The sequence below is a fragment of the Lygodium microphyllum genome, chromosome 20 (genome assembly GCF_053477565.2).
Source record: "Lygodium microphyllum isolate KBCC chromosome 20, Lygodium_microphyllum_v1.1.10, whole genome shotgun sequence".
NCBI lineage: Eukaryota > Viridiplantae > Streptophyta > Polypodiopsida > Schizaeales > Lygodiaceae > Lygodium > Lygodium microphyllum.
In genome coordinates this window covers 27,115,416-27,131,075 of record NC_141154.1, presented here as the reverse complement: position 1 = coordinate 27,131,075, position 15,660 = coordinate 27,115,416, and the positions used below count along the sequence as shown (strand labels likewise).

At 44.6% G+C, this 15,660-nt stretch overlaps 1 protein-coding gene across 1 annotated transcript in view; it reads left to right on the top strand.

The window, feature by feature from the left end:
* Window positions 1-2,104: 2,104 nt before the first annotated feature.
* Window positions 2,105-15,660, top strand: part of LOC148018771 (pentatricopeptide repeat-containing protein At2g27610-like) — a 33,651-nt gene continuing 20,095 nt past the window's right edge. The window contains exon 1 of the mRNA XM_087660764.1: window positions 2,105-2,327. Within this exon, the coding sequence (XP_087516890.1) occupies window positions 2,204-2,327 (124 nt within the window). The 5' untranslated portion in view covers window positions 2,105-2,203. The remainder of the gene's footprint in view (window positions 2,328-15,660) is intronic.

Here is a 15,660-nt window from a genome sequence, read left to right as displayed (position 1 = left end):
TTATTTATGATGAATTTAAAGATAATGAATTCTTTAATTAGGCCTTGAATGCACATGATTGTAAGGGTTTATACATAGTGAAATCCCCAAGCTCTCGAGGGGACATCAACTATATCTCTCATGGAATTCCTCCTTGCTACTCAACCTAGTGGGTTGATGTAGACCATTTCCTTTACCAAAACTTCCAACATCATATAACCTTCCCACCCCTCTTAGTGCAAACTCCATAAGGTGCATTGCTATTGTTAAGGAAGCCCTCCACACCCTCCAATGGCTCTAAGATCTCAAAGACAAAAACTACAAGCAATATGAAATAGATCCCACTTGCCTCTCAAGACTAAGATCCTCCACTTGTTCCACTATAATAGCTTCCCATACCCTTCGGACTTTTGCATGGACCTAGATTTCCTAGGTGAAGTGAGCCAATTCAAGAAGTTCATGCTTCTACTTTACGATATCTTTCTCCACTAACATTAGCACCCCCACCCCCCCCTCTTGTGGTGCCAAAAAATAAGAAGATTTGCCTTCTCCACCACCATGACTTCTGGCATCTTCTTCTCCTTGGCTTGTCATGCCCCACCCTTGGCCCCTTTAAAGCATCTTCTCATAGGGCTCACCTAGCCCATCCCCTTATCCAACAAAGGGATTGTGGAATTAGGTCCTTTGTGTATGCCAAGTCTTTGTTGGTGGGGTCCTTGGCTCAAACCTATGAAATGGTCCCTTTAAGGACATCAAGAATGGTGGGTCATTCAAGAACATGACCAAAATTTCGAAAAGTCCCAAAGTTTGTATTGGTAAGCATCTAATTGTAATTTAGTGCCTCAACTCTACCTACATAAGCTCATTACACTACCTCTTTGGATTCTATAGACTTAGGTAGGTTTACCTTAGCTTGGAGTAGGAATAGCCCCTTGGTTTTACTTATAATCTTACTAAATAATGAAATGATAGATATTCTTGTTTCTTTAATAATATTTCATTGAGTATAGTTTATTGACATCTACTTATAACTTACATCTCCCACCATTATATCATGTATGTAAGCGTGCCAACTATGTTTGTCTTAGTAAGTACCAAAGTTTGAATTTTTGGTGATAACCTCACTTGACCATAGTCAGCAAGGTTATCCTTTGATTGACCCCCCTACAATTTGATAAGCTTGATGCGGACTGAGTAATAATACACTTAAAGGATCATTAATGCCTCCTTGCAATTGCCTTTTCATTCCTCAAGGCATTAGCATGCTCTTATCACTTGGGCACATGTACCCATTGCCAGGAGTCCCACTTGCACCACTACCTCCCATATGGTAAGTGCAATGAGAGCCTTTAGTGCCATCCTTGCACATGTCTCATTAGGTTTCTTGCCTCCCCCATGGGCTCCTTGTTGGTTTTGAATCGACAGGTACACATACACATCACAGTTTGGCAATTGTAATACGGGAGCTATATCATAAGGCTAGTCCTCTAATATCATAATACGGGAGCTATATCATAATACGGGAGCTATATCATAAGGTCTATTATATAAATATCACAATAACACTAGTGGTCCGACTTATAAATTATTTGTTCATTTGCCTTTGTGTTGCCAAACCAGCAACAAACTATGGGATTGTTTTTTTGGGGGGGTGGGGGGGTTTCAAAAGGTTTTTTCAAAAAACCAGATATCCCCCAAGGTCACATGGGGGGATTTCTAGTTTTCTAGGAAATCCCCCCTACCCATTGAGAAACCCCCCCACAAGAAAGGAAAACCTTTCCCATTTTTAGGAGAAATCTTCAAAGCCCAACTCCACCATCCCAAATTTAAGGAAAGGTAGTATATTTTAACATTTTCTTTGGAGTAGGGAGTTTTCAAAAACTCTAAATGTGTTCTCAATTTCCTTTTTGGAAATGGGAAACTCTCTAGGAAACTGTTTTGATCGAAAACCCCTGCGTGAATAGCTCCTAATGTTCACTCCTATATGTTAGATGTCCTTGCAAAAATTGCTCTACCACCATGCAAAGCGAGTTTTGACTATGAGCCTTCTAGAATCTATACCCACAATAAGGGTCTAAGTATCTATTATTTGGGATTTTTAGCGGAATATCATACATACCCGTGAAAAACCCCTCCGGCGAAGGGACTCTTAACAAAACCTTCGTCTTGGAGGTGAGTGTAGCCTTACGGTAGCTCCGAATTGCTGTCTGTGCTTGAGGGCGCCATGGCTGCTCGCGGGTTACTGGCTGCTGCCGCTCGCTATCGATCGAGGCGCCGCTCCGCCTGGCCTTCTCCTTGCATTGCACAGCAAGGAGTGCGTTTCTTCTCCTCTAACAGCTCGTACCCGGGTACGTATATGAACGTGAGCGTGAGAGAGAGAGAGAGAGAGAGAGAGAGAGAGAGAGAGAGAGAGAGAGAGAGAGAGAGAGAGAGAGAGAGAGAGAGAGAGAGAGAACGTCTTCGAAAGACCATGAAGACCCGTGAGACCTGAGTTTGTAGCACACTTGCAGATAACATCTCGTCGTGAAGTAATGGAATAGATGAGAGAGAGAGAGAGAGAGAGAGAGAGAGAGAGAGAGAGAGAGAGAGAGAGAGAGAGAGAGAGAGAGAGAGAGAGAGAGAGAGAGAGAGAGAGAGAGAGAGAGAGAGAGAGAGAACGTCTTCGAAAGACCATGAAGACCCGTGAGACCTGAGTTTGTAGCACACTTGCAGATAACATCTCGTCGTGAAGTAATGGAATAGATGAGACACATTCAGGGATAAAATTACAAAATGTAGGCAAATCTAATCTGATTTTTTATTACATCGCTGCACGACAATCTGCAGGCCAACAAGTCAGAATATAGCGCTTATCGCGAGAGCTCCACATACATGCAAACCATTCGAGAGTTAGTTTGGCTGGTTCATGTCTGGGCCCTTTCGTGGAAGTAGTAGGTTTATTCAGTCAGTATGGATGGAGAAACTTGCCGTCCCTTCTTTTCCTTATTCCAGTCTCGCTCGAGAGGCTTATTGGATATGCACTCCACGTTTCTAGAAGCGTAACCTCCTTGTGGCGAGACTAGGTTTGAGTCCTAGCGAGTGAGGAAATTTCCAATGAAAGGGGGAGGTTGCTACTCCTCCTTTGCTTTGACGTTCTGCTGTCCGATTTTACAAGTCAATATGTGGAAAGTTTGCACCTAAGCGCACAATGGCAGAAACAAAATAAGATGGGTGACAACTTGCAAGAGAAGTACGAAGTTCCAACGTCTCAGTTCTCACATGCTAGTCAATGTTTAGTCAAAGCCGCCTTAGAAATCCTTCCATTAAACAATCAAGAATGTCTAGGGATTGTCCAGACTCCATGTCTTTGGATTAATGCACAAAGTCAAATGTTGCTTGTAAGTTTGTGCTTGGACTTACCCTCATTCATAATCTTGTACTTTAAACTTAGTTGTCCATGTTTAAGACATCTCAAAAGAGCATCCTCTTTTTGCAAGCACACGTAGTGTGGTTGGAATTGATTATGCATAAAGCAATAGTCTTTGTGTATTTGTCAAGTGTTTCAAAGGTTGTTATTGCTATCTTGTGATGGTAACTACAATGTTTGAAGTGTAGAATCCCCATGCTTGGCATGGAAACTAAATACTTGCATTGCTCAATAATTCATAGTGATATATTTCTCTTTGTTTGTTCTTTCCACAAGCCAACAATTAGACTCCAACAAGGTAGTTTTATAGTGCATTTTGCATGGGAGCACTCTATCCTTTTAGCCACATGAGCTGTAATAGTAGGTGCCATTTCTATTACTTTCAAAGATTTACTTTCTGCTTAATGAAACAATGCTATTGTTGGGCCTTGACAATGGCCTTGGCAACCATTGAGGAGTATGTGAATTGATGTTAATTGCTGTTGCAACTTAGATTGACATGGGTGGTATTGCTGTAGGAGTTGAGATAGGTATCTTCTCAAGCTCGCAAGTGCCTTGATTTGTTTGATTTCCACTAGGGTAGTGCAGATGTAAGATCATTGCTCTCTAATGAAGATGCTGTGAGTGCATAGTATGGAAGCAAGAAAGAGAATTGCAAGAGGAGGAGGTGGCAAATGGTGATGAAGGAAACAAAACTCAAATTTGAACAAATGCAAATGGAAAACTAATTAAACAGCCTATGCTTGTGTGGTCTAGGCCACATTAGTGAGGATGTCAGATTGCCAAGGCAAGAGAGAGATTTGTTAGAGGAGACTCGAGAGAATGAACACAAGAGATGACAATGTTGGTTGGAGAAAAATATGATGATCTTGACAACATAGGAGAAGTGTAAGCTAATTATAATAATGTACATAAAGTTGGATGATGCGCCAAATGGCTCATCTCAACTAAGGTGAGATGAGATGGCCTATTGCCACATGATAAAAAAAAGGGTCCATCCCCTCCCCCAACCGTTTACCACACCCACCATTTCCCCACATCCACACCCACACCCACACCCACACCCACCCAACAACCTCCCCCCCCCGCCCCCCCGCCCGCGCCCCCCCCCCCCCCCCCCCCCCCACACACACACACCTTTTTTTTTCCTTTTGAACCACCACCCATCAGCTCCTCCCCTTCCTTCGAGGTTACCGTCAGCACCCTTCCTTTGTCTACAACTCCTTGACGGTAAACCCTCCTTTGTTTGCAACTCCTTCCTCTTCCTCCCTGCCTCCCCCTTCAGCTTCCCTTCCACCCTTATGGAGCTGTGTACATCTAGCTCTATAGCTAGGTATGTGCTAGCCTGCCTATTTTATGTGTGTTAGTTTGTCATCTCTTGGTTGTGAGCTCTATCAGAGTTTGATAGAGAGATTGGAGCTCTGACTATGTTTTCTTCCAGTCTTGTGTGCGTTTCTTTCCCTTGTGCACAGCTAGTGTGCATTTCTTTCCCTTGTGCAAAGTCAGTGTGTATTTCTTGTGTATGCTAGTCAGTGTTGCCTTGCCAGTCAGTGATTTTGCTCCAGTGCTGTGATTTACCCCAGCATGGCCATGTCAGCATTTTTCACATTATTTTATTGCTGCCAAGTGCATTAAATGCAGTCGGCCAGATCAGTTGGCCATTATGGCAGCAAGCCAGCCAGTTTGGCTGCATTCAGCTATTTATAGCTGATCACTTGGCTGTGGCAGATCATTCTTTATTCTGCAGGTTGCTGAGCACACTCCGTCTCCCACATACTCTCCGTCTTCAGTCCTGCCATTGTCTTCAGCCTGATCCGATGCCCTCACTGACATTGTGGGCTGCATGCAGGGACTGATCAGTCCATTCTCTCTCTCCTTCTGTATTGAGCATTCATTTCAGATTCTAGTGCAGATTATCATTTCACTCTCTCTTTTCTTTTGTTGTCTCTCTCTTTTCCTTTCTCTTTGTATTTGTGTTTCTCTTCTGTCGTGCACTTTCACATGGTATCATTGCCCAAGTGAGGACATAGCAGGAGTTGCAAGAGTTGCAGACGGGCTTGACGAATAGCAGGCAACAGTTTGCAACCGCTGCTAGGTATACGACAGGTCAACAGGGGGTTAGGCAGGTGACGACACGTAGCTAGGTGGATGGGACTGGCATCGGCGACTAGGACCAGCACGCCATGAGACCTATACGGGGCGACCAGTCCACGGTGGTCAGGCGATAGACGGGACGACAATCAATGTTAAAAAAAGAAAAATCAAAATTTTGTTTTCTCTCCCTTCTCTACTGGGCAATCACATGCAAAGGCACAAAGTGAAAAATTGTCCAAGAAAATTGGGGCTTTTCTCCAATTTGGGGATTTCAGCTCGGGACAAGACATTCCAACTCAAAAATTGCACATTTGGTGTACGTCTGTCCGAGAAATTTCGGGGATTCTCACATTTTAGTGGAATTTCTTCAATTTCACTAAAATTTTGCACTTTGAACCTAAAAAATTTGGGGCTTTTGCAAAATCCTTTCAATCGGTGCAACAAATGTTTGGTACATGCTCTTGGGTACATGTATTGATGCAATCTAGATGGATTACCCTCTAGAAATTTGGGGCTTTTGATAAAAATTGTCAAATTTGTGCCCAAGAATGCCTTTAGAGCAGAAATCGTAGTGAAATTTTGGGGATTTCACATGTAACTGGTGGCTTGGTCTCTAAATGTGTCAGGAATTGCTTGAGGAATGCAGCAAAAGACACCCTTTTATCTCTGAAAATCTATTTGCAGATCTGAAATTTCTGCAATCTCGGCATTTTTTCATTGCTGGTTGGTATTGTTGTGTACCGTGGTTACTTGTGTCACATTTGGGCTTACCTTTGGTGACTGGTTAGTCAATTTGGAATTGCAAATTATGGCTGAAAATAGTGACAACAGTGATCATTTGCACATTAAGAAGCTTGAGGGTGCACATAATTTTGCAATTTGGCAAAAACAATGCTACAGTGTCTTGGTGTAGAAGAAACATGTAAAGCCCATCAAAACAAAGGGAATCAAACTAGCAGACATGGAACAAGACGAGTAGGATGACTTGGACGAGCTTGCTTGCTCTTCCATTGAGCTCTCAATGTCAGATAACTTGCTCTTTAACATTGAGAAGCTGAATTCAGCATATGCAATGTGGCGAAGGCTTGAAGAATTGTATGCTCATAAAAGTGCAGCCAACAAGGTTTATTGGCTGAAAAAAATTAATGGACTTTCGCATGGAAGAAGGTATAACCATGTTTATACATTTGAATGAGTTTGACTCAATTTTCAGTTAGCTGATTGCTTTGGATTTCCATATTGATGAAGAGTTCAAGGCTACTTTCTTGCTATGTACTTTGCTTGAAAGTTGGGATACTTTTAGGACAACTTTGAGTAATTCGAATGCTCAGGTATTATACTCTGATGTGGAGAGTTCTTTGCTGGGTGGAAGAACTCAATAGGTAGAGTAACTCAGCAAACAAGTCTTCTAATGCATTATACACTAAAGGCAGATTTCAGCAAGGGCAGTTCTGAACATAGAGCACGCAACAAGTCTCGTGGAAAAAATGTGGAGTGCCATAATTGTGGAAAAAAGGGCACCACAAATAGGACTGTTTTCAATTGAAGAAAGAGAAGGGCAAAAACATAAACACTGAAGCTAAAAACAAGGAGAGCCAGTCTGCAAAGAAGAGCAATGTGAAAATAGAAGAGTTTAATGTAGTCACTCATGATTTTAACAGTGATGGTGATGTACTTTTTGCTTCTTCTTTGAGTGCACATGCATTGATTGCAGATTTTGAGGATGATATGCACACTTGGATACTTCACTTAGGTGCGTCCTTTCACGTCACACCACGTCACGAGTGGTTCTCTGACTACAATGGTAGTGTATGTTGTGTTGTTCACTCGGGGGGTAACTATGCATGTGAAATTGCAGGCATTGGCATTGTGAAACTAGAATTTTAGTATGGCTCCGTGTTTGTTTTGCATAATGTGAGACATGTACCTCAGCTCAAGATTAGCTTGATAAGCACAGGGCAACTAGATAATGATGAAGGCTATCAAACCACCTTTGGGGATAGCAAATGGAAAATCTGTAAGGACTCTCATATTGTTGCCAAGGGGTCCAAAAGTGATACCTTGTATCCTTTGTATGTATCTAGTGTGTGTGACCATGTAATCGCCATAACTGAGCAACCAAGTGTTTCTTTGTGGCATAGCCGGTTGGGACACATGAGTCAATTTGGAATGAATGTGCTCTCTCGTTTGGGTTATTTACCGTCTTTGAGGTATGCCAATTTTGAACAATGCGACCATTGTATTTATGGTAAACATGCTTAAACGTCACACAAAAAATCTCTCTCTAAAGTCTTTACCCTTAGAGTTTGTACATTTAGATGTATGTCAAATGCCAGGATTATCTTTAGGAAGGAAGAAGTATTTCATTACCTTTGTTGATGATGCCACACGCTAAGTATGGGTTTATCCAATCTGTCGCAGAGACGAGGCCTTGGAAAAATTTAAAAAATTCCAGGCACCTGCTGAAAATCAGACCAACAAGACATTAAAATGCCTTCATTGTGACAATGGTGGGAAATATGTGTCCAAAGTCTTTCAGGACTTTTGTGACAACAAAGGGATTAAAAGGGAGCTTATTGCCCCTTATAATCCGCCCCAAAATGGTGTTGCAGAGCGTATAAACAGGACCATTCAAGACAAGGTCCGTACAATGTTGTCACATGCGAAGAAAACTGCTAGGGTTTGCACCGAGGATGTGTGAGAGTGCGCAACGGAAGAGGAAATACGAACACGGAGGGAGAGAGAGAGAGAGAGCAGAAAATAAGGAAGAGAAATCTGCACTGACTGAAATGAATGCTGAATACAGTGAAATGGACTGATCAGTCCCTGCACGCAGCCCACAGCGTCAGTGAGGGCACCAGATCAGGCTGATGACGATGGCAGCACCACCACGGGGGAGGAGTGTCGGAATCTGCAAGAAGGCAAGTGACCAAGTGGGGAGGGGGGCTGCCAATAAATAGGCAACGGACAAACCCTAACCCTAACCCTAAAATGGGCGCAAACCCTAAAATGGGCGCAAACCCTAAAAGTGCCCTAAAATGGGCGCCCCACAACAGTGACCAAAAAGTGGCCGGGCAGCCAATGGCTGCCCACTAAAAGAGGCCAAAAAGAAACACAACCTAAAACAGCCAATCAAGAGTGACTAGCCTCCCCCATCATAACACATGACAGACATGTCAGAGCTCCTAATGTCCTCGTCTGACTCAGACTGAGGCTCACAGGCAGGAGATGACAAGGCATGACAAACATGACTACTAACAGGATGCACGAGTGTACGACCAGGACAAAAACACATAGAGACAGACATAGACACAGAGGGCAAAACTCAAACCCTAAACGCAAAACTCAAAACTCAAACATAGAAACTCAAACACAAACAGAAGAAGGAAGAGAGAGAACACAACTCTGAAGTGAATGAATGCTGTAAATGGATGTAAGAGTGTACAGTGTGCTCAAGGGCAGAGCAATGTTAGAGTGTGACATCCACGGGAGATAGATCCCAAGTTTGTGACCATCAATCGGAGTGCTGAATAGTGAATGGCAGCAGGCTGGTCATCAAAACTCAGGAGTTTGGAGGCTGGAAATTGGTAAACACAGCAATGTACTGCTGATCGGAGATTGGAAACTGCGCATAGTTTGCTGTAAACATCAGGCTGAAACAGTGTTTGATGTGGCTGGTGATGATTGGATGATCAGATCGCAGCAGATGATGATGTCGCTAGGAGCTGACGTCAGCATGGATGAAGGCGCCAGCAGTAGGAGCAAACACGGATGGAGTGGTAGTAGTCTTGAGGGTTGGACAATCAAGTGGGAGGAGGCTGATGGCTGAAATCTGCACGTGGAGTGAGAAACCTGCATAGATGGAATAAGGTTGAATGGGAGCAGCCTGTCTATTTATAGATGTGGAAGGACGCCCCAAAAATTAGGGTTTCCATTGAACTCTCTCGAATCGCTCCCCGCTTTAGGGTTTCCACTGAACTCTCTCGAATTGCTCCCCATTTCAGGGTTTTTACTCTAAAAGAGCATTTTTTAGTGTGTTTTGGGGCTGTTTAAGAGACTAATCAGTAAGTAATGCATATTTTAGCTCAACACCCCCTCTCAGGCCCAAAAGTGAGCCGAAAGGTTAGGCTGACCATTGTGATGTTTATTGACCCCAAAGTTGTCAGAGTGCAGCGATGCGGAAGCGTGGGACCAAGACTGAGAGAGAGAGAATGCAGAGAGAAGAGAGAGAAAGAGAGTGGAAGATGAAGATCTGCTGTATAAAGTGTGCTGTATACAAAGATATGCAGATATGTACACGGGCGCAGTGCACGGGACTGTGTGTCTCCACCTTGACGATACAACCTGCTGTTCACCTCGAAGTCCGCTGCAGTCTGCACGATCTCCAACCTGAAATCTGCAAATAGAGATGTAATCTGCGCGAGCCTCTAGCCTGAAATCTGCGATCAGAGATGACTGGAAGACTGCAGAAGATTGGCTATAAATAGCCAGAAAATGTTCGCCAAAAATAGGCAGGTCGGCTGCATTAAATGTAGCCGACTGACCAGGTACAGGTCGGACTGCCACGTGCAGTCCGACTGGTCAGTCCGACTGTACGGACATGATCTGATTGCTAACACCCCCTCTTAGAGCCTGGACGGGGCAGAAGCCTGAGGGATCTGGCATGTCTCCGAAGTAGAGCCTGGGGAAGCGCCTTCGTAAACAAATCTGCAGGATTGTCCTCCGTCTTGCAGTACTCCACAGTGATGGTCTCATCCAGAAGCTTCTCTCTGATGAAGTGGTACTAGATTTCGTGCTTTGTCCGGGCATGGAAAACAGGATTCCGTGCCAAGGCAATGCAACTCTCATTGTCGCATTGCAACAAAGTAGGACGAGTTTGGGGCAGCCAAGCTCCTCCAACAATCTCCGAAGCCACACAGCCTCACATGTGGTGGAAGACACGGTCCGATACTCCGCCTCAATAGATGAAAGGGCTACCGTGGGCTGCTTCTTGCTACTCCATGAGATAACACTTGCACCCAAGGTAAAACAGTAACCTGAAGTAGATCGCCAGTGGTCCACATCACCAGCCCAATCCGAGTCGCTCCAATCTGCAAGTACAAGATCTGAACCACCTGTACCTGCTGGATAATGAATCCCTAAATCAGATGTCCCCCTCAAATACCGAAGTATCCTTTGGGCAGCTTGCCAATGCACCGTTTGAGGTTCACTCATGAACCTCGCTAAGAGCCCAACAGCAAAACAAAGATCAACACGAGTGTTGAGGAGCCAAATCAATGATCGAATCAATTGACGGTAGCGGGAAGCATCCGCCATGGAAGAAGCTGAATGTGAAGTGGCCTTCCAGTTCGGATCCATAGGAGTAGAAATGGTTTGACAATCCTCCATCGCAAAAGAAACCAAGAGCTCCTGTACATATCTCTGTTGAGAGATGAAAATTCCCCTCTGAGACTGATAAATCTCATGGCCCAAGAAGAAACGATCAGATCTTGTCCGTACAGTCGGACTGCCACGTGGCAGTCCGATCTGTACCTGGTCAGTCGGCTGTACCTGTACGTGGGAGTCCAACCTGTACCTGGTCAGTCTACTGTAGACTGCAGCAGACTTCAAGGTGAACAGCAGGTTGCATCGTCGAGGTGGAGACATGCAGTCCCGTGCACTGTGCCCGTGTACATATCTGCATATCTTTGTTTACAACACACTTTATACATCAGATCTTCATCTTCCACTGTCTCTTTCTCTCTCCTCTTTGCGTTCTCTCTCTTTGAGTCTTGGTCCCACGTCCCACCGAAGAGTAGACTCACGCCCCGAAGCAATAAGGGCGGAGTAGAAAGCACCGAATCGTGGCGGCAATTGGGACAAAAGTGTGATCACCATGTCTTCGGAGGAAATCGGCTTCCCTGCATTCTGAACCTGCATCTGAAGCTGTCTAAGCTTGTTGATGTGCTCCCGCAACGAAGAAGACTTGTTCACAGACAAGGTCCGCATCTGCACCTCCAAAGAAACCCGCTTCATAAGGGTCATCCGGTTATACATTTGATCAAGCTCCAGCCATATCTCTCGAGCCACCATGAAGTGCTCGATGTGGGCTATCATGGCTGTAGTACAAGACAGAAAAAGAAAAGAACGAATCCGGGCATTCAGTTTGTCCCAGTGAGACTGTGCCTTGGCCAACTCCGCACGAGCATCGGAAGAGAGTTTGGACTATCTCTCATCGAGGGCCGGTCGATCTTCTCCTGTACAAGCTCCGCCAAATCGTAGGACTCAAGGATGGCCAACATCATCACGTGCCAGATGCGGTAATTGTCGCCATCAAGCTTTTGATCTACGGGAAGAGCCGATAAGAGAAGCACCTTCCGGTCCATGATCGTCTGGAACTCCAAGTCAATCTTTGTAGACATCTTCACCTATAATGCCTTCACAAATGCAAAAGCAGCCCCCTCTGACTATGAAAACGCAGCCTGCTAGGGCTCTTTCTTTGGTGTCCCGAATCTTCTTCACCTGCTGGAGGCGATGAAAAAGCAAAACCTACACTTGAAGACTGAAAACTCAGCCTTCCTCCTCTTCAAACATCAATAAACAGTAGAAATCCACCAACTAGACTCCTTTCCCGCACGCCCGCTCGCTTCAGCCTTGTTCCGATGCGCAGCCCTCCCGCTCGCCCTCGAACGTTGGAAACGCAGCCTTGTGTCGCGATGGAATCTCCTCTTTAGGTTGGTTCTTCACTTAGTCAGCCCTTCTACACTGCTCTGATACCATGTCAGAGTGCAGCGATGCGGAAGTGTGGGACCAAGACTGAGAGAGAGAGAATGCAGAGAGAAGAGAGAGAAAGAGACAGTGGAAGATGAAGATCTGTTGTATAAAGTGTGCTGTATACAAAGATATGCAGATATGTACACGGGCGCAGCGCACGGGACTGTGTGTCTCCACCTCGACGATGCAACCTGCTGTTTACCTCGAAGTCCGCTGCAGTCTGCACGATCTCCAACCTGAAATCTGCAAACAGAGATGTAATTTGCACGAGCCTCCAGCTTGAAATCTGCGACCAGGGATGACTGGAAGACTACAGAAGATCGGCTATAAATAGCCAGAAAATGGGCGCAGTCCGACTGTACGGACAGGATCTGATCGCTAACAAAGGTGTCCCACCCCAAAGCAGCCAGGGCATCAGACAAAGGGTGCACGTCGGTTGCCCTATGGCTTACCGGGACTATAGGGGCGATGGTCACGGGCATCGTCCGAGTCCCATGTGAGCACCGCTTTCTGATGGTTGTCCTCATCAAAGTTGTCAGGAAGAGGAAAAGGACGGAGAGGACGAGGAGTAGCTTCACAGACGATGTACCATAACCGCTTCTGCACAAACCAAGCTTTCATGACATCACTCCATGTGAGATAATCAGGTCCATGTAACTTATCATCAGTGGAAGTGCACGGAGGAGCCATATGGAGAGGATAAGAAGAGAAGTAGAGAGGAGATGGAATTTAGAGAGGAAACACAGCCAAAACACAAGCACAGACTGCAGAAAATGAGAGTTCACATGCAATATAACCCAAAATCTGATCAATAGAAGACAAAAGCTGCTGCAGAAAGTCAAAAAATCAGTCAAAAACTGCCAAAAACAGCAAAATGGGCCGGAATTAATAGTCACCCAGCCACGAGAGACGCTGAATCAGCAAAACGCAGGCTGTAAACTGGAGAAAAACAGGTAGAAAACTGTCGCCAGCAGTTGCAGATGAAGTCATTTGTTGTTGGGTTCACGGATGTAGACTATGCTGGCCATCCGGATTGCAGGAAGTCTACTTTAGGATATGTGTTCATGTTCACAAGAGGAGTAGTCTCTTGGATATCTAGGCTGCAAAAGTGTGTCGCATTGTCTACTATAGAGGCAGAATATGTGGCTGCCACTGAGGCATGCAAAGAGGCTTTATGGCTTTCACATCTGGCGAGAGAGCTTGGTATTACACAGGTTCTTATCCTCCACTGTGACAGTTAGAGTGCTATCATGCTAGCATGGAATCTTGTCTTTCACGCAAAGACAAAGCATATATAGGTGATGTATCACTTTATCAGGGATGTACTTAACAGCAAGAGCATTGAGCTTGCCAAGGTACATACAGATGATAACCTTGTAGACCTTCTCACGAAGGGTCTTCCAGCTGAGCGGTTTACTCATTGCCACCAGATAATGGGGGTTGGACCAATAAAGTGCCTAGAATGAGGGTGCCAACCATTTTTGGGGCTGCTAGTGTGAAACCCTAACCGAGATGGATACGTAAAAGAAGCGGTTTCTTAACAGATGGCTTGATTGATGTTGGGAGAGCACAGGAGTTTACCTCATTTCATTTGGTGTGAGGCAATGGGTATAACGGTTCATATTTGCAATAGATGCCCTACTTCAACATTACAAGATTCAACTCCCTATGAGGCTTTCTTTGGGAAGAAGCCTTCCGTATCCCATTTTTGCATCTTTGGGTGCAATGCATACGTCCATGTGGACAAGAAGAAAAGAGGGAGTCCCTTCCACAGATAGGTGCATTGTACATATCGAAGGCTTCTCCTTCGCAACAGGACAAGCCTATCACCATTTCCAAGTGGCATTAGTGGCTCATGAAGGAGTTACAGATTATTTCATTTCCTTGAGACACCTAATTTGTGTGAGCTATGCTCTTATGTCATAGATTCTTCAGAACCATGTCTCTACTATAGTTGATGAGGCACTTGCACAGGTGGTTTGGCACGGTGCTATGCAAGCTGAGCTTGATTTTGTTGGGTGGAACTAGACTTGGAAGTTAGTTGCACGTCTAAAGAGGTGGAAGGTGATTGGTGTGAAGGGGGTCTATAAACCAACAGCTGAAGCATAGGGTATCTTGGCCATCTTAGCCTTTCCGTCATTTGATGTAGGGTTGTCACATGTCTACACTTAGCACGTCAGTGGTCATTATGACTCTCACATGGCCATTGACTCATTACTTATTATATTCAGGTTATTACACCTATTTACAGCTGGCATAGTTATAGCACCAGTCGACCAGTGTAGTCAGTTATGCATTGTTTGACTTAGTAGGCCACTTTCCTTTATGTTGTATCTTATCTATACTTTGTGTACATTGTAAAGTGTGTGGAAGAAGGAGAAGAAACCATCAAGAAAACATTTTGGCCTCCATCTCTCTTCTTGTCTCTTGAGTGAGCTTCTCCTTGTGCATTCTATGTGTGTTCGGCGCAGTATCTTGAGCAAGTCCCCCCACCACGCGATTCGTGACACCTAAGTTGTAGGTTTAGACGATGGGTCCAAGGGGACAAGTAAGTGAGGATTGGTACATTCCTGGAACGATATAATATTGGTACTAAGAGTGGAGTCTATTTTGTATGTGTTATATATGTTAGTGACACATCGAGGGGCCAATCCCCAAGGTGTAGGAGGGTCGTAGTGAGGCCCTGGCAATCAGCTGAGGGGTGCCTCCTATGTTGTTCTACGTGGTGAATTACACCAAAATGTGTAGGGTCTCCCTCCGCGGTGTGTGAGAAGGTTAAGGGTTGGACTATAACCACGATACAAATGTAAAATGTACGTACGATGGCAGGGCAATGTGTCCTGTAGATGCTCCTGACTGCGAGGCCGTGGGATTGTCTTGTGCATGTCAGAGGTTTGGCTAGTGCTATAGCCAATGCCGGCCCATTTTAGGTCCCAAAAACTTTGTAAAGTAGTATGTTGCTACAATAATATATCGCTTTCGCGTAGTTGATGAAGGTTATATTGGTCTTTTTGCATGGTAGCAAATTTTGCCCTTTAGACGGATGCACCAAATCCCAAGTGCCATTTTTCATGAGAGGTTCCATCTTTGACAGTATAGGCTTATGCCATTTTTTTCATGAGAGGTTTCATCTTTGACAGTATAGGCTTATGCCATTTTTTGCTGTATTTTTTGTCCATTGCTTCCTAAAAGCATGATGGCTCACCACAATCTGTCAACATGTCATAATCAGCCACATAATTGACACCAAGGACAAACCTATTTGACTGTCTTTGCACTTTGTTTGATTTACAGACCGAATTGTCAAGATTTGGTGGTTGTTCAGCTTGCAAATTTGCGTTTGCTTGCTGTACAATTGGTTCTGGTTGTTCCAAAAGATTTGTTCTTGCTGAAATTGTGGTACATCATGGGCAATATCTTGCTGAACA